The 24,086-nt window shown below is 35.7% G+C and overlaps 1 protein-coding gene across 1 annotated transcript; it reads left to right on the top strand.

The window, feature by feature from the left end:
• The first annotated feature begins 819 nt into the window (after positions 1-819).
• LOC125648202 (putative ammonium transporter 1) lies at positions 820-17,072 on the top strand. The gene is made up of 11 exons (XM_056142078.1): positions 820-1,338; positions 1,760-1,849; positions 4,373-4,600; positions 4,926-5,044; positions 6,934-7,071; positions 7,541-7,774; positions 8,439-8,580; positions 11,053-11,147; positions 11,300-11,426; positions 14,745-14,879; positions 15,154-17,072. Exons 1-11 carry the CDS (start codon positions 1,200-1,202, stop codon positions 15,219-15,221), a joined length of 1,515 nt encoding a protein of 504 aa, XP_055998053.1. The 5' UTR covers positions 820-1,199; the 3' UTR covers positions 15,222-17,072.
• The last annotated feature ends 7,014 nt before the right edge of the window (positions 17,073-24,086 follow it).

A 24,086-nucleotide genomic window follows, 5' to 3' on the forward strand; every position in this document is an offset into this window, starting at 1 on the left:
CCATATTTTCTTGCTAGCTGAAATCCCTGCTTACTAGTTTCACATACTAAATTACTAGACTACATACTGATTTATAAGACTATGTAGCTGGTCTAGTTTCCTAACGCTATACATGCATCTCACCTGCCAGAATTATCCACTTTTTTACTTTGACCATTATCTGAATCTGACATTACTAATTACTCATGTATTAGTTTTCTGAGATTATGTGATAGCTTATTTTACCCTTCTACCCTGGACATGATCAGAACGGGAATACCTGATGATTATTTGGTCCACATTGTATACTTTTTCTTCTTTTTTTTTGGGGGGGGTGTCTTTTTATTGAATTTTTTTATTCATTTCTTTATATCTATTTTATATATCTATTATCAATCATCTATGGTTTTTTTTTTATTCTTAGTACACAATAACGAGAGAATCTCACCAGGTACGAGTTGACCTTTGCATTAATTAAGTCTATCATTACTAGTTTGCCCGTTGTGGATCAGCCTATTTGACGAATAGGACGTTTCCAAATTCGCTCCCCAGAAAGTAAAAACAAACAAACAATAAACATGTGATGCGCAGTGTAATTACGTTTGCTGATTTAGTGTAGTTTTAGTGCTAGTGTTTTTGTATTTCTTTCGCCATCTGATGTGAATCTTTTATTCGACCTGAGGGACATGTTCCAAGTCGTCGGTCATCTTAGTGCTTAGGTTAAATTGTAAAATTCTTGTATTGGACCTTGTATAGATCTGCGTTATATATATATATATATATATATATATATATATACTTTTGTTTAACTGAAATCAGTTTTATAATAGAAGAATGGTGTGCACGATATGATACAATGTAAAGATATATAACAGCGCGAGAATCGATGTGTTGACAGAGCAATGTAATTGCAGAGGAAAACTCAGTATGTAAATTGCTCATTTGCGGACGGGTTATATTTCAATGATCTCCTTAAACATATTTCTGATTTCATTACGCCTAGCGGCATACCAGACACTTTCCAGCGTGGCCATAGATACGTTTAAATTGGTTTAAGTAGCCTTTTAGCATAGAAGATAGAAATATGTGTGTGAAATATCGCCACTGGGGTTTATTGGCTGACTGGTCATCGAATGTCACATCGGATTTACGACGAGCTGCATGTATGATAATTCACTCTACAGTCAAAGTATAATTTGAAAAGTGCCAGAAATTGCAGAATGGCTACCGGCTTAGCGAACCTGACAGAAGAATTTGAAAGTTTCGCAAGAGCAGCCAAAGTTTTAGAGGAATGGAAGATTAGTACGGCGAAAAATATGGACGATATGTTCTTAATCATTATGGGGATAATCATCTACCGTAAGTTGGTTTTATTCATTCATTTATTTGCTGCACTGAATTACTGATTGCATACAGTATAAAAACATCAAGTACCCAATTTTAAATGGATGTTAATCATCCAAATGTTTATTTAGAAAAGAGATGTGCCAGCGATATTTAAATAAAATTGTTTAAATTTGATGAGAAAGAATTCTTTAGAATCCTAATGACGAATTTGAGAGGAAAAAAACCCAAACAAGGTCATAAAAGTGAAATTTTGCTAACTCCCGAGGCAAGCAATCAGTCTCTCAATCACAGCTGAAGATGTGATAGAATTTTGATGAAGTGTATCAAGCACAAACATGTATGGGTGAAATTCACTATACACACCGTGTAGTACACAGATGTACATGACATACTCTTTTTATTTTCATTAGTAAAATACTTTTTCATTTTGCAGTGATGCAGGGTGGTTTTGCCTTGATCGAGGCTGGCTGTGTCCGAAGTAAAAATACTACCAACATTCTTATTAAGAACCTGTTAGATTCTTGTAAGTTTTAAAATCTTACCTCTAAACGCTTTCAGTTAGTTTAACGTATGTATATAATTTAATCTTTTAATTCGTTATTGCATGTTTATTGTGTATTCTGAAAGGGCTTGTTCATGGTCCAAACGTTAGACTGTGAGCAGCACATCCAGTTTCTATTAGTTACCACAATTTATTGTTGAATTATTTGAACAATAGAAGAGCATTATGGTATTGATACTTATTATTTAAATTCCCACGATGTACAGGGGATGCTTACTCCTCCTAGACACCTGATCCCACCTCTGGTACATGTATATCCAGGGGTCCATGTGTGCCTAACTCTCTATTTTGTGTTGCTTATAGGAGTTATGAGATTGATCACTGTTCGTTATATTCAACTTTCACCAAACATTATCATAGTAGAATAGAAATACACATGTAGTTGCCTCTTTGTTTGAATTAATCAGGAATAATCACCCTGGTCAGGAAATATTGTTGTAAAATAAAAACCTCGCCTTTCAGACTCGGTTTTCTAAATTCTTGACCAAATCCTATGAAAACTGTATCATAAAAGGCAGATAACTCTTACTGATACTCCACAATAGAAAAGGCAGATAACTCTTACTGATACTCCACAATAGAAAAGGCAGATAACTCTTACTGATACTCCACAATAGAAAAGGCAGATAACTCTTACTGATACTCCACAATAGAAAAGGCAGATGACTCTTACTGATACTCCACAATAGAAAAGGCAGATAACTCTTACTGATACTCCACAATAGAAAAGGCAGATAACTCTTACTGATACTCCACAATAGAAAAGGCAGATGACTCTTACTGATACTCCACAATAGAAAAGGCAGATAACTCTTACTGATACTCCACAATAGAAAAGGCAGATAACTCTTACTGATACTCCACAATATATACGTGTATTGCTTGATTGTACCAACTACATTCGCAGCAGAAAAAAACCCTGACTTCTTGCAAATGCATGTCAGGTTGAACATAGTGAGTAGGGAGAGGGGGAGGGGGAGGTTGGGTGGGAACTATTACATCATGTGCGACTATGAACAGCCTCATATAGGTACTGTAAGCTAGAAGAGGCAAACATTCCTATCTCTTTAATTGGTAATGCATAACCTTTCTGATCAACAATCCGCCTACCGCGAGGAGAGCCATTAAACCGCATCAAAAATAAGTGTACATTTTAAGGCGGTTACCCATTCCATGGTTGACTTGGTAGCTAAACATCTATACTGATAACGATTTGAACGATGTGAGTTTATGTACAACTCTGAAACCATAATGCAACGACTGTTATGTTAAGAACCATCATCCTCACATCAAGCAATATGCATGACAAGTCCGATACAGAAATACTATCAACGTAAATGAAATGAAAGCATAACGTTAAGTGTCAAAATCCATTCTTTAAAAACAACCTTTTTAAGAATTAAATTCGTACTCCTATGACGTTAATAAGACAATTTTATGTTTGTAACTGTAATGTTGATAAGACAATTTCATGTTTGTGACTGTTGATAAGACAATTTCATGTTTGTGACAGTTGATAAGACAATTTCATGTTTGTGACTGTTGATAAGAGAATTTCATGTTTGTGACTGTTGATAAGCAATTTCATGCTTGTAACTGTAATGTTGATAAGACAATTTCATGTTTGTGACAGTTGATAAGACAATTTCATGCTTGTAACTGTAATGTTGATAAGACAATTTCATGTTTGTGACAGTTGATAAGACAATTTCATGCTTGTAACTGTAATGTTGATAAGACAATTTCATGTTTGTGACAGTTGATAAGACAATTTCATGTTTGTGACTGTTGATAAGAGAATTTCATGTTTGTGACAGTTGATAAGACAATTTCATGCTTGTAACTGTAATGTTGATAAGACAATTTCATGTTTGTGACAGTTGATAAGACAATTTCATGCTTGTAACTGTAATGTTGATAAGACAATTTCATGCTTGTGACAGTTGATAAGACAATTTCATGCTTGTAACTGTAATGTTGATAAGAGAATTTCATGTTTGTGACAGTTGATAAGACAATTTCATGCTTGTAACTGTAATGTTGATAAGACAATTTCATGTTTGTGACAGTTGATAAGACAATTTCATGTTTGTGACTGTTGATAAGAGAATTTCATGTTTGTGACAGTTGATAAGACAATTTCATGCTTGTAACTGTAATGTTGATAAGACAATTTCATGTTTGTGACAGTTGATAAGACAATTTCATGCTTGTAACTGTAATGTTGATAAGACAATTTCATGCTTGTGACAGTTGATAAGACAATTTCATGCTTGTAACTGTAATGTTGATAAGAGAATTTCATGTTTGTGACAGTTGATAAGACAATTTCATGCTTGTAACTGTAATGTTGATAAGACAATTTCATGTTTGTGACTGTTGATAAGACACGTTCATGTTTGTGTGTGGGGGGGTGGGGGTGGGGGGGGGGGGGGTTCACGGGTTGGGTTGGTTTGATTATTGACAGCCGATTTCCGTTTTCAGTTATCTCGGGAGTTTTCTATTGGATTTTCGGTTACGCCTTTGCCTTTGGGGCGGGGAACGCCTTCATTGGACACGAGCATTTTGCCCACATCGGCCTCAGTGATTCCTCGTACTCCTCGTGGTTTTTTCAGTATGTTTTCGCGGCTACCGCCGCCACCATAGTTTCTGGAGCAGTGGCAGAGAGATGCGAGTTCGCAGCCTACCTTGTATATAGCTCTGTAATTACAGGTAAAATATTTTGGTTCCATCAGCAAACCTCGGTCGATAAAGCTCGCCTCACGAAATCGGCCGAGGTATACTGAGGAATTTTTTGTATGTGTACAGCCCGGCCCTAAATATTTCCTCTGATGATAGCGGAAGCATTGTCAAATCAAGCTCAGAGAACCACGTCTTAGAATGCAGGAAGAGGACCTCGAAACTATGTGACCCCCACCCCCCACCCCTCAACACTAAAAACAGAGAAAAGAATTTCCACGAAGCATTAATTTTTTTAAAGAGACGTTCGTTCGAAAATACATTTAGAATATTTACCTCCTTTTCGTGTGTATTGCAGGATTTATTTACCCAGTATTGACGCATTGGGCATGGACCTCTGAAGGTTGGTTGAGTCGGGGCTTTACTTATGACTCGGGCGACAACTCAACTACCGGTACAGTTACCATATCATACCAGGTACAGACCGCATTTGGTGGAGTTATTCATAGAAACACGAATTGATATCCATGTTCATTTTTTTTTATGCTCCCCGAAAATTGACTTATGGACCAAGGTCTTTCAAGGTCATTTTGGAAAGGTTCAAGGTCACTCAGAACATAAAAGTTCCCCATCTCACGTTGTTTTATATGCACATGTCCATCAGAAATTGCTCATAATTAGTCACAAATATTCCTTGAGACAGGGACTTTTGGACTAAAGTCATTTAAGAAAGGTCAATATCACTAAGGACATATACCTTATATAAGAAAAAAAGTGCCTTATTTCAACAGTTTTTGAACAGGTATTGAATATATATCACACAAATAAGTAATAAGGAAATGATTTTCAGAACTCAAGGTGATTTAGTAAATGTCAACATCACTCAACATACCGTAATAATGAAATAAAAACATTCATTTCAACAATTTTACAACAATTAAATTGTGTGAGTCATTCGTCGTATGAAGTAGTACATTGGTTAGATGTATCTCAAGGAACAGCCATCAGTTTTACTGATATTTTTGGTTGTTGTTGTTTTTTTGTTTTTTGTTTGGTAAATCATATCTGTAGTATATATTAGAATATATTCCATGTCAACTTTGTTTTACATGTATTAAAAAGTCCTAATTATATGAATATACAATTTAGGGGCAAAATGTCACCACGTGACTGTTCGCCATTATATTGCTGGAGGCGGTGTACTGATTAATGCTAGTCACGCTCTAAATTTACGATGTTTCTATAACCCATTTTCATATAATGAGTTACTTTAATGATAATGATCATGTAAGAGAGGCCTATAATTTGTTTAATGCATTTGGAGCTGGTGTTATTCATTTGTGGAGTGTATGTGTTATTTCACAAAGATCTTCGACTTGCATCGATATAGCTAAGCTACTTCACATTAAAAACTTGAAGTTAAGCTGGAGATTTAAAGCATGAACATTTACAGAGTATTATAAAACTTGAAGTTATGCTGGAGATTTAAAGCATGAACATTTACAGAGTATTATAAAACTTGAAGTTATGCTGGAGATTTAAAGCCTGAACATTTACAGATTATTACAATTTCTATATTAAAAAGTGTACTCACAGAAAAAGTAACAGTTCACTAGGACTATAATTCAATCTAATTAAAATCAGACTTCTTACCGAAAATACCATTACAATATTGTTTTATTTCTATAAATTTGCTATTGAAATTAACATTCAATGTGTATGTGTTTGAGTCACATACACTTCATGTGCATCTAGGTGGCTGGGGGTAGGTTTTTATTCAATCAAAATAAAGCAAACATGTTAGTAGGTCGAAAAACCGGAACTTGAGGACTTCAACCAATTATACCCGGATTAATACTACAGTTTTAATTAAGTTGTTTATGACACTGTCATGTTTTACTATAATTTATAATCCTTGAAATCCGCCGTTTGAAAAAGAGCGACCACTCTTACAAACATTCCAATAGATGTCGTAGATAAATCAATTTGATGTTTGTTACAATGGGATATTTTAAAGATGTTTGGCATGGAAAAGATTTTGATATACTGTGCTAGTATTCATCGCGACGCTTCACGGGCGGGATACTTCATGGAGCGTTTGTGTTAGGGCTTCATGAGACGTGCCCGGTATGAAGCGATGCAGTTCATGCACATTGTACCTCATGTACTTTCAAAAATGAAATTTATCTTTTTATATTCATATTCTCCTTTCATTTCTTTTGAAATTCTCAGCCATTGAAATGAACGTACTACAAGTATATTTATCAAGATTTATAGTCACATTGTTCACAGGAGCAGCGTATTCATGTAGAAATGGCTATCACTATAATTTGTAAAGATATCAACGATAAAAATATATCTTACAGGACTTCGCGGGAAGCGGTGTGGTGCATGTTTGTGGTGGGGTAGCCGCATTTGTAGGGGCAGCGGTTATGGGAGCCAGAATTGGGAGATTCGATAAAGAAACGGGGAAACCGGAGGATATAAAAGGCCACTCTGTACCTGTAAGTAACTTTGACAACACTCTGTACCTGTAATTAACTTTAACAACACTTTGTACCTGTAAGTAACTTTGACAACACTCTGTACCTGTAAATAACTCTGAGAACACTCTGTACCTGTAAGGAACTTTGACAACACTCTTTACCTGTACATTTGTAAGTAACTTTGACAACACACTGTACCTCTAAGTAACTTTGACAGCACACTGTACCAACAACATATTCAATTAATTGTGTAGCACATTGCCAACACAAATTTGAAGAAGAAAAATCATTGTATGTCGATACATGTACATTGCAAAGCAAAGATTCGACTTCTCATTATACCATAATAAAAGATATATGCATTCTTTCAGTCTGACTAAAGCCACACTGACATTCTTTCTACATTCATCAGAAAGCTAGCTTTGGAAGCTTTATATATATATATGGTATCATGAATCTGAATTATTAAATGTTACTAACATTACAGTTAGCTGCACTCGGTGGATTCATTCTAATCTTTGGATTTCTGGCATTCAATGGCTCCTCACAAGGTGCCATTTCCAATCCCGGAGATGGCGTTGCTGTCGCCATGGCGATAAAGAACACTGTAATGTCAGGTACTTCCGGTGCTTTCACCACGATGTTCTTGAACAAGCTTCCATGCTTTGGAGACCGAAAATGGAGTTTTGCTACCACCCTTAATGGTGCTCTGGCGGGGATGGTAAGTTCTCGGGATTACACAAAAGTCTGATTCTCGTGAATCAATGTCTTTAGAATATGCCTACAATGATTGGAAATGTTGATTATTAAAAGTATGATCGATACTCTTTGAATAATCAACATTTCCAGCCACCAGAATTACACTGTAAGTAAATATACAATAAGGATAAATAACACATTGTCACAATGGCTGACTTCCTTTTGGAACATGAATGAAAGTATAAATATCAACAATACTTATATCAAATTGCCTAGATTGGTAACATGTCAACTGCTGATCCGGTTCGAGTCTAGCAAGGGTTTTAATTTTTCTTCTTCAGATTATTATTTTCTAATAAAATTGCATTTTTTAAAAGCTAGATAAGGTACATTTGAAAGTGTTCAGTATCAAAATATTATTGTACATATCCCCAATTTCAATCCATATAAGATTTCAAAATTAATTATTTCTTATATTTACATTCTGCTTTCATTTCCTTCGGAATTCCCAGGCATTGAAATAGACGTACTGTACTTATCAAGATTTCGCATCTACAGCGCATTCACGAGGAAATGACTATCATTACAATTTGTAAAGATGTAAAAAGGGGAAAAAACACATTGGAAATGTATAGATATTCCTCTTTAAATATTTAATATACTAGGGTCAATCTTAATCCATATAGGTTTCTATCTGCGCTGGATGTAATCAAATGGAAACATACAGTGCCTTCTTAGTGGGAATAGGAGGAGGTATTGCATATATGGTCACCACGTGGTTAGTTCTCTTTAAACTGAAAGTAGACGATCCTTTGGACGCATGCGCAGGTAAGCCACAAGAGTGCTTGTAAAACCCTGGTAAACGCCTTTGTAATATCTTCAGAAACTTGATTATGGAAACTGTCTATATTTTGGAGTTGGGAAAAAAAACCACTGGACCGGCTGCGACGGGTGCAGAATACTGCTGCTGGTCTAGTTACGAGGTCGCCAAAACGGGAACACGTATTTCCGATTCTGTCGTAACTCCATTGGCTTCCCATCCATTACCGACCCCAATTCAAGATTTTGACCTATAGATATTGTTCCTTCCACGGATCTGCGCTGTCATACACCGCAAGTCTTTTAAATATATACAAGTCAAGTCGACCATTACGGTCCGAATCGAAGTCAGCGACTTGTGATGTCAAAGATCAGAGCAAAAACAAAAAACAAAAAAAAACCCAAAAAAACCCACCAAACAAAACACACACACACACACACACACACACACACACACACACACACACACAGGAACCCAACCCCCCCCCCCCAAACCAAAAAAAAAAACCGGACAACGTGTGATTAAATATTTCCAATTGAAGAATTAACCTTTTTTTTTTTTTTTTAAATAATATTCCTTTTTAAAAATCATGATATTGATCTTAGTTATTCATATGCATGAACTCCATAAAAATTGTGAATTTTAAATTTAATCATATTCTGTTAAAGGACACGTAATTGCATAAACTTTGAAAATTTTAGGGGGAGGGGGAGACCCTTAAATCCGCCTTCGAAAAGCTTCGACCTCTACCGAAAGCTACAACCCTACTGAAAGTCACTATAACAGTTTTGTGTCGCCATATTTCTCATTGTTAGATACCATCCTCCCAACAAATAATTGAGATTTTTAAAATATAATTTTTGAAAATATTGCATAAACTATGGTATATTTAATAGCTATTGAATGTTTAATTTCCATCAAAGGACAATAAATATTCCAATCTGGAGAGGGCTTTTACAGGCAATGCCTGTTGTCTAATCCAGTTATCGGTATGCTTTATATATATAATTATATATATAATAAGATATTGTTTAAATTAACAATTTCTCCTTAAGACATGTGCAATTTTCATGAATTATTTCCCTTTTACTTCATTTCTTTCGTCTGCTGTTCTTCAAATAGGGATTGTCTAGTGATATCTGAAACACCGAGCATCCTTCTATCTAATGTAGGTAGTTGGAAATATTGAAAAGGAGCTGGGGGGGGGGGGGGAGAGAAATTCAATACAGGTAAGAAGCTAGTAGGCCTAGGAAATTAACATCTACAGATTGAAGGAGGCTTATATAACTCCTCAGAACAAAAGACAAAGTGTAGAAGAATAATCAAAAAGTGATTGATTGATTATTGTTTAACGTCCCATTCGAGAATATTTCACTCATATGGAGTTTAGGCCTATCTTCGGCGCTTACGGCCTTTGAGCAGGGAGGAATATTGATCGTGCCACACCTACTGTGACACGGGACCTCAGTTTTTGCGGTTTCATCAGAAGGTGCGCCCCCCCCCCCCCCCCCCCCCCCCCCCCATTTAGTTGCTTTTACGATAAGCAAGGGGTACTGATTACCTATTGTAACCCGGATCCCACGGGATCAAAAAGTGAAGTGTGAATATATTTGTAATGAAACATTGCATAGCATAAACTGGGATAAAAAGAAGGAACATTTCCCTAACCAATACTGAAACGGAGCATTGTTTTTCATGGTGTTTAGAACATAGAAACCTTGACAGAAGCAACACTTTTTTCACTTTATTCAGTGTAGAGGTATGGGTCAGGGAGTACGGCAGACCACTGTACCAGTGCCCCATGTACAATCTGGAGTTCCATAATGTGGGGGAGGAATATCAAAATTAAGATCACCCTTTTATGTGGTTTTCATAGATATTTTACAAGTCAACGATATGTACTAAGATTGTAGATGGACACCTCGCGCCAAAGGCTCGGGTTTTGTATGAAAATGACTGGACACTTCAGCAAAATAATAATAATAAAAAATCCACCGAAGTCACTGCTCCGTACAATGGTTTCAGGCAGAGATTATTAATGTTCTTAGCTGGCCGACTAAAAACTAACAGTCCGGAATGAAACGGATCGGGAAGCTTGGAGGCATTATGAAGGACAATTTGAATGAAATGAAAAAAATGTTTCAGAACTATTGATGATATGAAGGCACGGCGGTTGAAATTTTGGTACCGTTTGACCTATATGAGTTTAAAGGCAAATGCTATCTTGAATCAAGGCTTGTATTTCTGAAAACGATGGACTTTAAAATATTAAGTTTGTACATGTACTTCTCTTTAGTTAAATGTAGTTCGTTTTGAATGCCGGTGAATGTGCCACAATTGCCTAAAGCAGATTTAGTGAATTTCAGCTACATTGGTAAAGTCAATAAAATGTGTGTCGACCGTTGACTTTGCTCCTTTCTTTTGATGTTGGAATGTCGTTGGGTATATAGTGTCACTGATGAGCTTTATTTGTTTTACAGTGCACTACGGAGGGGGAACGTGGGGTGTGATTGCAGTGGGGCTGCTGTCTAGAGACGTGGGAATTTTTTATAGATGGGATGCCGAATCCGCACTGGTACGATTACAAAATATTGTCTTCTCGGACATTTTCAAAAGCTGAAATTTGTCGTTAAACTTTGATAAACGAGTATTTAGAATAATTCCTTTTCAAACTGCATAACACTGTACAATATCGCAATTCACCCTCCAATGTTCTTGCTTCTACAGACCATGGTATGGCAACTAACGGGATTGCTGGCCATCATAGCCTGGACTGGCGCTCTCTGTTTTATAATGTTCTTTACACTTAAGAAGCTTCACTCCCTGAGGGTAACATTCGAGGCTGAAATGAAAGGTATCTACAAATCTGTAAAGGACTTTCTGACCTTGACTGGCGCACTCTGTTGTAAAGTTCTCTACAGTTTAGAGACTTCACTGTTAGAGACTTCACTATGAGAGACTTCACTGTTAGAGGTTTCACTGTTAGAGGTTTCACTGTTAGAGACTTCACTGTTAGAGAGACTTCACTGTTAGAGAGACTTCACTGTTAGAGACTTCACTGTTAGAGACTTCACTGTTAGAGACATTCACTGTTAGAGAGACTTCACTGTTAGAGACTTCACTGTTAGAGACTTCACTGTTAGAGACATTCACTGTTAGAGACTTCACTATTAGAGACTTCACTGTTAGAGTTTTCACTGTTAGAGAGACTTCACTGTTAGAGAGACTTCACTGTTAGAGACTTCACTGTTAGAGACATTCACTGTTAGAGACATTCACTGTTAGAGACATTCACTGTTAGAGACTTCACTGTTATAGAGACTTCACTGTTAGAGATTTCACTGTTAGAGGTTTCACTGTTAGAGACTTCACTGTTAGAGAGACTTCACTGATAGAGGTTTCACTGTTAGAGGCTTCACTGTTAGAGAGACTTCACTGTTAGAGACATCACTGTTAGAGACTTCACTGTTAGAGGTTTCACTGTTAGAGACTTCACTGTTAGAGAGACTTCACTGTTAGAGGTTTCACTGTTAGAGAGACTTCACTGTTAGAGGTTTCACTGTTAGAGACTTCACTGTTAGAGACTTCACTGTTAGAGAGACTTCACTGTTAGAGAGACTTCACTGTTAGAGACTTCATTGTTAGAGACTTCACTGTTAGAGATTTCACTGATAGAGAGACTTCACTGTTAGAGAGACTTCACTGTTAGAGAGACTTCACTGTTAGAGACTTCACTGTTAGAGACTTCACTGATAGAGAGACTTCACTGTTAGAGACTTCATTGTTAGAGACTTCACTGTTAGAGAGACTTCACTGTTAGAGAGACTTCACTGATAGAGAGACTTCACTGTTAGAGACTTCACTGTTAGAGACTTCACTGATAGAGAGACTTCACTGTTAGAGACTTCATTGTTAGAGACTTCACTGTTAGAGATTTCACTGATAGAGAGACTTCACTGTTAGAGAGACTTCACTGTTAGAGAGACTTCACTGATAGAGAGACTTCACTGTTAGAGACTTCACTGTTAGAGACTTCACTGATAGAGAGACTTCACTGTTAGAGACTTCATTGTTAGAGACTTCACTGTTAGAGATTTCACTGATAGAGAGACTTCACTGTTAGAGAGACTTCACTGTTAGAGAGACTTCACTGATAGAGAGACTTCACTGTTAGAGACTTCACTGTTAGAGACTTCACTGTTAGAGACTTCACTGATAGAGAGACTTCACTGTTAGAGACTTCACTGTTAGAGGTTTCACTGTTAGAGACTTCACTGTTAGAGGTTTCACTGTTAGAGGTTTCACTGTTAGAGAGACTTCACTGTTAGAGACTTCACTGTTAGAGACTTCGCTGTTAGAGAGACTTCACTGTTAGAGACTTCACTGATAGAGAGACTTCACTGTTAGAGACTTCACTGTTAGAGACTTCACTGATAGAGAGACTTCACTGTTAGAGACTTCACTGTTAGAGACTTCACTGATAGAGATACTTCACTGTTAGAGACTTCACTGTTAGAGAGACTTCACTGTTAGAGGTTTCACTGTTAGAGAGACTTCACTGTTAGAGAGACTTCACTGTTAGAGACTTCACTGTTAGAGACTTCACTGTTAGAGAGACTTCACTGTTAGAGACTTCACTGTTAGAGAGACTTCACTGTTAGAGACTTCACTGTTAGAGGTTTCACTGTTAGAGACTTCACTGTTAGAGACTTCACTGTTAGAGGTTTCACTGTTAGATACTTCACTGTTAGAGGTTTCACTGTTAGAGAGACTTCACTGTTAGAGAGACTTCACTGTTAGAGGTTTCACTGTTAGATACTTCACTGTTAGAGGTTTCACTGTTAGAGAGACTTCACTGTTAGAGAGACTTCACTGTTAGAGAGACTTCACTGTTAGAGACTTCACTGTTAGAGAGACTTCACTGTTAGAGACTTCACTGTTAGAGACTTCACTGTTAGAGGTTTCACTGTTAGAGAGACTTCACTGTTAGAGGTTTCACTGTTAGAGACTTCACTGTTAGAGACTTCACTATTAGAGGTTTCACTGTTAGAGACATTCACTGTTAGAGACTTCACTATTAGGAACGCCAAATCAATATACATTAAGATGTTTGTACGTGGTCTATCTACAAATAATTGAACCCGTTTCAAAATTGATTAACGATAGGTATAACTTAATTAAAGATAGGTGAAAGTGATTATGCCTGTAAATAAATAAATAAAAGTTTATTCGGTATATACATACATACATACAAACATACATACATAAACACCCAGGATAACCCATGAAAGCTCGAAAGTTTATTTCCAATGGGGTCTTTTTGATGCACAGATGTTTGCGCTAGGGGGGCATTTATGGGAGGAATCCGGAGTACCCGGAGGAAACCCACGTATCCGAGCGGGCTACTGCCATACCCTCTCTCATACAACCACTGCCGCTCACGGGGATCGAACTCGGGTAGCAGCGGTGAGAAGCAAGAGCGCTACCCGGACACACCTATTCTTAGATAATTGATCCTGGGTTCAAATGAACCATAGCTAATTAAATTACACATATCTTTAATCGGTTACTGGTAGGTCCTATCTTTAATCATATTAAGATAGGTGCAACTGATTTAAAGATAGATACAATTCAATTGAAGATAAGTACAATTATAAAACACCTCCACAAAGGAATTAAGGATGGGTACAAATCAAATGTACTAGGGTCAATTTGTTTGGGTGTTATTGAAAATAATAAACTCTCTATGTAGAGTGGTTTATAAATGGAGATTAACACACAGAGCAACTACAACCGGGCCAAAAGCAGAAAGAGGGGTATTCTTTAAAATCCTAATTATGTACAAGTATATAACGTTGAATATTTTAGTGAAATTGCCCATACAGCCATGGGTAAGAGTAAGATATGACCCCTATATTCAGTTCTAGTACTAGTAGACCCAGATCTTCAAATCAATTGTACCTATTTTCAAATGAATTAAATGCATCAAATTCATAAATTCAATTCATTTGGAGATAGGTTCATTTGATTTGAAGATGGGTACAGATATTTAGATACTGTATATATGTTAATTTGGCGTTCAAAATAAATGAAAGGTATCTAAACATCTTGAAGGATTGTCTTACAATCGTTCGCATCATTACCTCTTCTGTAGTTTTTAAACCTCTTGTAGGTTTGGACATTCCAAAACACGGAGAACCGGCGTACCCGGCGGAAGCCTACGGACACGGATGGGGTGAGAAGGGGGATACACTCTTCACAATGGTCAGAAAGGCAACGCAAGGGTACTCCAGCACCATCAAACTCGGTAGGTAGATTATTCAAACCAAAACAAGCCAACAATCATTTTGAAAGTAGAATGCGTTGTGTACAAAAATGCATATCTCTGTTAACTTGTTTTCAGTTAGTACCGGGTATGTTATGTTGAACGGCATCTGCCATGGCTTTTCGACAGTGCATTCATTTTTTGCTGGTTTATTAAATGTTAAAAATATACTTCAATTTTATCAATATTTTTGTAATTCGAAAGTCTTTTAAATTTTTTGCATGAAATAGATAGTTATGTTTGTTTTGTATTGTAGCTCCGTCAGAATTGTCCCTTGGGAATGTGAGCGTTCCATCCAGCAACACAGACAAAACACAGCTCTAAAAGCTGACCTATTCTGCAGAATTGCTATAAATACTGTTTAATCTGTAAAAAGCCACTATTTTCTAATGGGATTTACATTCTACACAGGGCTCACGGCGGATGTGACCGGTTGACAGGGGATGCTTACTCCTCCTAGGCACCTGATCCCACCTCTGGTGTGTCCAGGGGTCCGTGTTTGCCTAACTCTCTCTCTCTCTCTCTCTCTTTTGTATTGTTTATAGGAGTTATGAGGTTGATCATTGTTATCTCTACCTTTTCATACATGTACAGTTTATATAAACTTGTGAAATTTTATATAGATTTCAAAACTTAAAAAGAAAAGTCCTCACAAACCTTGATATGTTCCTGTATCCAGTAAATGTTCTACCAAGCCCTTATCTTTGTTCCTCACGAAAATATTAACTGCTATGAAGAAGAAACTTCAAACGTTTTGTGCTACGGTATATGGCAGAAGCGGTGTAAATTAAATAAGTATTCTCAAAAATTTCAAAGAACATTTAGTAAATTTAAAATCACAAAACCTCCCCCAAATCAGCATCATCAAAACCTATGACATTTCAACACTTTACACGACCATTCCTCATGATAAATAAAGACTAGACATTTTGACAGTTGCTGCTTCAATAAACATGGATCTCGGAAATATTCATATCTCGTGATCGTTCATTCAAAAAATTACTTTGTGAAACACCACTCTGGTTCTACGCACATTGATATTAAAAAATATGCTGGAGTTCCTCATTGACAATATCTTTGTAGTCTTTGGTGATCAAGTTTCCCAAGAGTCTGTTAGAATTCCCATGGGCACGAATTGTACTCCTTTATTAGCTGACCTGGTTTTGTATTCCCACGAGGCAGAATTAATTCAAAATCATCTATATGAGAAGGAAAGAAATCTACTGTGGACTTCAACTCGACATTTAGATATATCAATGACGTTTTATCCATTAACAATAATCAGTTTCATTCATATGTCGATTTGATATATCGCAATGAACTCGAAATATATAATACCACAGAGTCTTCTACATCTGTTACATACTTAAATATTTTACTGAACATAGATGTTAACGACAAACTAACATCACCACTTTATGACAAACGGGATGATTTCAGCTTCTCCATAGTCAACATTCCATATTTATGTAGCAATATTCCACTATCACCTTCATATGGTGTTTATATCTTTCAACCGATTCGATACGCAAGAGCTTGTTTTGCGTATGATCAGTTTTTAAATCGAGGTAAGCTACTGACAAGCAAGTTCATGGTACAGGGGTTTCAACAGTCTGCGTATGGTCACTTTTGAAATAGAGGCTGGATACTGACAAATATGTTGATGTTACAGGGATCTCGTGTAAAAAGATTTCGCAAATATTATGGTGGATATAACGATCTAATTTACCAATACAATCGGTCATTGGGTAAATTGATGTTTGATACCAATTGAGGCTGTTATTTGACTACGGATTAATCCGATTACCCGATCGAGATATAGGGCTCACGGCGGATGTGACCGATCAACAGGAGATGCTTACTCTCCCTATGCACCTGATCCCACCTCTGGTGTTTCCATGAGTTCGTGTTTGCCCTTCCAGGAGTTCGTGTTTGCCCTTTTCTTAATTTTGTATTCTCTATTGGAGATTGATCCCTCGTTACTTCACCTTTTCATGCATGTATGTAGATGTGATTCTCCCCTTTATACATACATATACATTGTATGTACATGTAATTGTAATTCTCCCATGATGTACGCATATACCGTTAGTGTGCGATTTTCCCGTTACGTACATACTGTTATATATAATGTTATTTTCTCGTTATGTAAATTTATATAAATATAATTATGCCATTCTGTACATATATATATACTGTTATTCTCCAATTAGAAGCTTGTACCGGTATGTAAGTGTATTTCTCCCATTACATTCTCAATAAACACGTTTAAAATCCCTCAATCGTTCCATCTTGTCTATGACGTTCAGAACTCAGAATAGCCCAACTTCAGTACCCTTCTCGTAGACGGCAAGATTACATGTCGAGTGTGCGAGACATTCGAGGAGTTCCGATTGAAGCTTTACTTGCACGGAACTCTGGGTAGAGAATGCGCTCGGATGGGTACAAGGTATACATGTATTGTAGGCTAGCTAAGCAAATACGGATAAAAGTTCTAAAGGCGTAAGTGTTGTTTATATATACCAGCCGTTGGTATACATTAAACTGACCATATCAAAAATAATATTTCTTTGAATTGGGTCATTAAATTGAATATGGAATTATTTTTTATTTCCTCTTCTGCACGAGTGATACTTTCATGAAAAACAGAAGGTGATTATCGGTTTTTGTTTGAGCCAATTTATCATTAAATACTCATAAACTTACTAAAATTGTGCGTCCCAGCAGTTTGGGTGGTTGCATGATGTCTGATAACCACCCTTTAGACAATAAATAAGGGTAGCGATAAGCATTTGTACCCACCACGTGTGGACGAAAGTATGTTTTGCGTCTCACTGCGCGCAAAAGAGATCCACCAAGGGAAAGAACTATTGGGCAACTCGGAAATTGTGTACTAGACACTTTCAGAATGGATAAAATGTACCACGCATGAGAGGAAAATTAAAATATCGTAGTAAACACATTAAAATATCTACGCTTCTGTAGTCTAGAAGTAATGAAAGAAATAGATAGGTTATGTGAGGAATATGCACTGGCGAAAGCTTGTAACAACATTGTCTCCATCTATTAGGCTGATTATTCGAAGAACTTGGGTTTAATTTGACATTTGTTAATCCAACTTGCACTCCAAGTTCCCGTTCAAAAAACAAATAGCAACAACGAAATTCTTCAAATCACGTTTCAGTTTGAAATACATTTAGAATCCCAGTCAATGAAACGAATGAAGTTGGGTTACCATACCTATACTAATTCCAAAACTTAACGAAACCTCTTCCAAAGAAAGATATAGTGCAGGATTCAGTAATGTTCTACCAACTACTGTGAAGGAGAAACTTAAGACACATCGTGCAAGTGTAAACCACATCAGGATTCTCAAAAATTCTTTTAGTAAATTTTGAAATCACAATTTCCCCCTAAAATTAAAAGCAACAAAACGTAAGACTTTTCAAACCTTTACACTACCATTTCTTACACACAAAAATGGAGATTAAGCTGATTGATATCATAGACAGCTGCTTCAATAAAAATGAATCTCGGAAATATTCATAGCCCGTTGTCAGTCATCCAAAAATATTACTTTAAGGAGGTATGCTACACCAGACAAATTTGATATGGGTGAAAAGTGGAGGATATGTACAACAATATTTTGATATTGAAACTTTCAATTTACTTTACTTATTCAAAAATGCAGTTTTAGTAGAAAGTAATTTGAAAAAATTCAAAACACCTGCTGGACTCGAACCCGCGACCTACCATTCAGCAGTTGACGTGCTAACTTACTGAGCTACTCAATTAGGCAATGATATTTGAAATGAATAGACAAATATTACTGATATTCATATTTTCCTCCATGTTTTAAAAGGAAGTCAGCCATTATGACGATGTAGAATACATTCTTAAACACCACTTTGATTTTACGCACAAGTACTCAGTTGATATCAAACAGACGCTGGGTTCGTCATAGACAAGGTCGTCCAACAGTCTACTGGAATTCTCATGGTCACGAATTGTGTTTACTCCTCCTAGGCACCTGATCCCACCTCTGGTATACCCAGCGATCCGTGTTTCCCCAACTCTATTTTGTATTGCTTATAGGAGTTATGAGATTGATCCCTGTTCGTTATCTTCACCTTTTTTTTCAGCTATCTGTTTTTAGCTTAAGGTGGGTCGATCCTCATGTGACTTATCAATATTAATGGTTAAAAGTGGAAAAACTGTATAAATTTCCACTCAATATAGTTTAATCTAACCAATAACCAAAGAAATTGTGTATGTTGCCACCCTTTTAAAGATGTCAGACATACAAAAACAGAAGCATATATCAACATAAAAAAAATCGCACATTTTCGTTATACAGAATGATGAAAATTAATAAAAATTTATTGAAATGACGTATTTTAAATGTCAACAGTTTACGAAATCTGATAATTCATAGATAAATAAAAATTCATTGTGGATATTAGTGAAATCATTGTGTCATATACATTCAGTAGAGGAAATTCCAGTATAGGAGTTATTGCCCTTGACAACACTTTTAAAATCATAAATAATTGATTAATTATGGAAAATAAAAGTTTTTTCAGTATCAAAAGTTTACCAATTTTTTTTATTTTATTCAGTGAATAAAATTCCTCTGAAAGATATATTTCAATCATGCGAAAAATTTAATTTAATAAAGATTTTGCAAAAACCTATGACATCACATGAGGATCGATCAACCTTAAGAGATTTTTTTTCCTGATCACCTGTCGTCTGTCCGTAAACGTTACACATGTTTTATTATTTCTTCTCCAGAACCATTGGCCAATTTCAACCAAATTTGCCAAACAAGCATCATTGGGTAAAGGGAATTTAAAGTGGTTCAAATGAAGATTCAAATCCTTTTCAAAGGGGGTATAATTTTATAAAAATATTTTTTAAATATTTCCCTCAAGAAACACTGGACCAGAAAAGTCAAAATGACCATGAGAGCTTCCTTAACAATGTAGATTAAAAATTGTTAAAATCTTGGCCCCCTAGGGTTGGATAGTACCACATTAGGGATTCAAAGTTTTAAATGGGGATGTATAGGGAAATGTTTTTAGAATAGAACAGGGCCTTGATAACTTATATTTATACGCAGGTATCCATCCTCAGATAGTGAAAATTCAAGAGAAGCGGAACCATGTACCCATGTATATCAAATTAAAATATTCAAGCATCCTCAGGGAGTTCAGATTCAAGTTTATTCAAATCATGACCCCGGGGTTAGGTAGATTGGGGCTCCTATAGGGTATCAAAGTTTTACATAAGAATATATCTGTTTAAAGTCCTAATCTCAAAATCAGCAGAGGCAGGATCAGGATTAGTTATATCAATATGCAAGCATAAGTGAGTGGTACAGAGTTAACATTGTTCGTCAAATCAATGCCCAGAGAGTAGGTCTGGGCCACAAAACGAATTCAGAGTTTTACATAAAAATGTAAAGGAAAAATAGAGAAATTTTCAACCAAAAAAATTATAGACCATGGGGTTAGGATGGGGCTAAAATCGGGACTACGATTTTATATGATACATTAATATACGTTCCTATGTTGTGTGGATTCAAGTTGGGTTAAACCATGCCCCATTTAAATTAGGTGGGGTCATCATAAGGGCCAAAAAAAGTATGGGAGTAAAGAGAGTATTTCATAAAAATCTTCTGATTTTAAAACAGTAGGACCAGGTTGCTTCAAGTGAATGCTGTGGCCTATAGGCCTCTTGTTGTATTTTAACGATACAGAATTTATTCAAAGCATCTACCCAATCTTGTTGTGGCCTTCAGTTCGACATTTATATTTAGGTACATCTACAATGTTTTATCCATTGACAATAATCGTTTTTATTCACATGCCGATTCGATATATTCCAGTGAACTCGAAATAAAAAATAAAAAAAAAAACCTAGTCTTCCATATTTGCTTAATATTTGAATATTTTATTGAAAATAAACGTTAACGAAAAACGAAATACTCAACTAAATGACAAACGGAATGACTTCAGCTTCTCCATCGTCAGCCTCCATGATTCCATACGCGAGAGTATAATCTGCGTATGATCAATCTTTAAATCGAGACAGGCCACTGACAAGTAAGTTGATGTTACAGGGATTTCTACAGTCTCCCTTGAAGTCAGCATTTCGCAAATGCCATGGTCGTTATAACGATCTAGTTTACAAATACAACTTGCCATTAGATCGAATACTGTTCAATTGTTAGACCATTCTTTACAATCTAATTTTGACTCGTAGCCGCGTGTCCCATGAGTGGTACCGGGTAAGGGGTGTGCTGCCTGCCGTAGCCATTCAGAAGCTTTCCCCGAACTCAAGTGGCTTGATCGAAGTTTGCGCGCCAAATTGTGTGTGGGTGACTGTTTATGGCACCGTCTGAGTGGTGATTTGATCGTTTCCTATTGATCGTTAAATGAACACATGGGTTACCTCTTCACAATTACTGTTTAAAATAACTTTTACAAAAACTTTTTAGAACTAACATTTTAGAAACATGAATAAATATTATTAACAGAAACAAACATACATACAAAAAATGTTGAAATGAAATAGTGAAAACAAAAACATATAATCAGAATTATAATCAGACACAAAAATGTTTTTAAAATTGTTAAAATAAAAATATAGAATTATCAAACAAATCAAAAATACTAAAATACAATCGTTAGAACAAAAATATAGAATGAAAATTAAAGTACAGAAACAAAAATATTAAACCAAAATTATAGAAACAAAAATGTTAAAATAAGATTGTTAAAATATGATTTTAGCACTGATTATGCCTCCATAAAATTCGACCCCGAATTAAATTCTACTAATAAATTTTCACGAAACTCAACTTCACATACGATAACCATATGCATTCATATGACCTTTATTATAAATCATTCTATTGTCAAAGAATACTAATTAACCACAGAAATGTGTTCCGCGTTCACCTTTCTACCGTAGAAGCCGTCACACTTCGATGATATTACTATACGTATATTATCGTCTATCTCTCATGTCCGATTTCATAAGGAAAGTTCCATTGGCTTATACAACACCCTTCTTGATATTTTGCGGATCAAGCATAATGAAACTCGGAAAAGTTTTTCATGTTTTTACAACTGTGGGGATTATTTTTTGCAGTATCGGTAATATTGAAGGTATGCGCTTTTAAATGAAAATTTACTTTGCAACTCTTATTATATATCACATTTTCCAATTTCCATATTATCCATTTGTTTTTTTATTTATGATTATTTAAAAAAGAATGCCTTGTTGCAAAACTATGAAGATTACATTTTTTAAAAATCCAAATCTTAATTTCATTTAAACCATGTAACTATCGAATGCATATCTATTAAATTCAATCTGAACAAAGAGTTCGACATAGATTGAGGGAGACGGAAGAATAAGAAACGCGGAATAACTTCCTTTGAATGATGCGAAAAGGACTCCTAACATATTAGCTATAGTTAAGATGCAAGTCTAGCTCATAAACATTTATATAAGAGATGTCTTTCCCTTTTTGAATATACCTCGCGCCTCCTCACTCCGGCACATCGCGTTAACTAGCGCTCCATGAAATATATACCGGTATAAACTCGAGGTGTATCATCTCGTATAATTTTAAAAACTGTAAGACATTTCTTATATTTACATTTTAATTATTCCATAAGCGACGGTTAGAATACATGTAGATTTAGCCACGTGTGTATCCATACGCAGTGAATAGCCTATTTCAATAGTTGAAAGTTTATCAGATATTAACCTTCAGTTTCATTAAGTAAGAATGGGGAAAACGAAGTCAGTGTAACCATTACAACACAGACGAATTACATAGGATACTGTCGTACTTTTCATACAGGTTTCCACATTACAGATGATTGTTCTCATGGTAAATGAATTTACACAGTTTAAATTAACTTTATCTCCATCTTCATAGCTTTTTATAGAACACGGCAATATATTTAAAGAACATAGTCCTATTTTCATTTCATCCCCCCTTTTTTATTTATTTGTTTCCTTTTTTCTTTTAGATTTTGCTAGACATTTTACTTTTCCATATAACACAAGAGTTTGTTATTTAACCTTTCCTTGATAATTTTTTTTCTTGATTGTAATTGTACAATGAATGCCTTGGCTTTCAACAACACGTCAGCGCTAATTCCTAATTCACATATTCTCTAAGAAAGATTTTGCGTTTCTTTTATTTATACATGTATACAATACTAGCCACGTGCGATCACTGTATGAATACCTAACACAACTCAGTCTGCTTAATTATTAATTTGTTTGTGTCATTACTATTCATGATAAGCATAAAATATATACTACACCGTAGATAGAAATCAAGGGAGTGTTATCTGCGTCTGATCATAACTGTTGTTTATGACAACACATCCAGAAATATGCTACATTTATGTTAATTTTGTCATACTAGTATCCATTTTCGGTAACAGAAAATTATTCCGTATAAACACTGTTGGGTTGTTTCAAAAATAAAAACAAAGGAAAACAAATAGTAGGCATTAGATGTTAAAACACTTAGATCGAGTAAATTGTACGTAACTTAACAAATGCCGATAAAGGGGACCTCCTTGTGTTATACCTTAAGTTCTGAATTACAAAAAAAAAAACACAAGAGTTTGTTATTTAGCCTTGATAATTTTTTTCTCTTGATTGTAGTTGTACAATTGATAATCAATTTACGTTTATAAAAAAAACATTGATCGAACAACCAGGGAAAAGAAACCCCTACACATACAATGTCCTTGTTAGCTTCTGTTAATATAACGTGAATGAGACATTTTATTACCCTCATCGATTATCTAATAATTACACAATGTGTCAATCTACATATACACTCTGTGAACATTTTCCGATATTTGTAATGTTAATCCGAAGAAACATGGCAATTACACATGAGCTTAATATTGGTATATCTTATATCGTAATGGCATGTCATTCCGGTCAATTGTCCTATATTGTCAATCCCTGGTAAATTGTTACATAACTTGCTCATTTAATCTTAGAAAAAGTATATTCACGAGGCAAGCACAGAGGAAACATGAAACCTCTTTGAATTAACCTGTGTATCTTTCCATTATTATTTTTTTTATCTCAGTAATTGTTCTGGTTGTATTCAGAATTAAGCAGTACATTAATTTCTCTCTG

The sequence above is a fragment of the Ostrea edulis genome, chromosome 6 (genome assembly GCF_947568905.1).
Source record: "Ostrea edulis chromosome 6, xbOstEdul1.1, whole genome shotgun sequence".
NCBI lineage: Eukaryota > Metazoa > Mollusca > Bivalvia > Ostreida > Ostreidae > Ostrea > Ostrea edulis.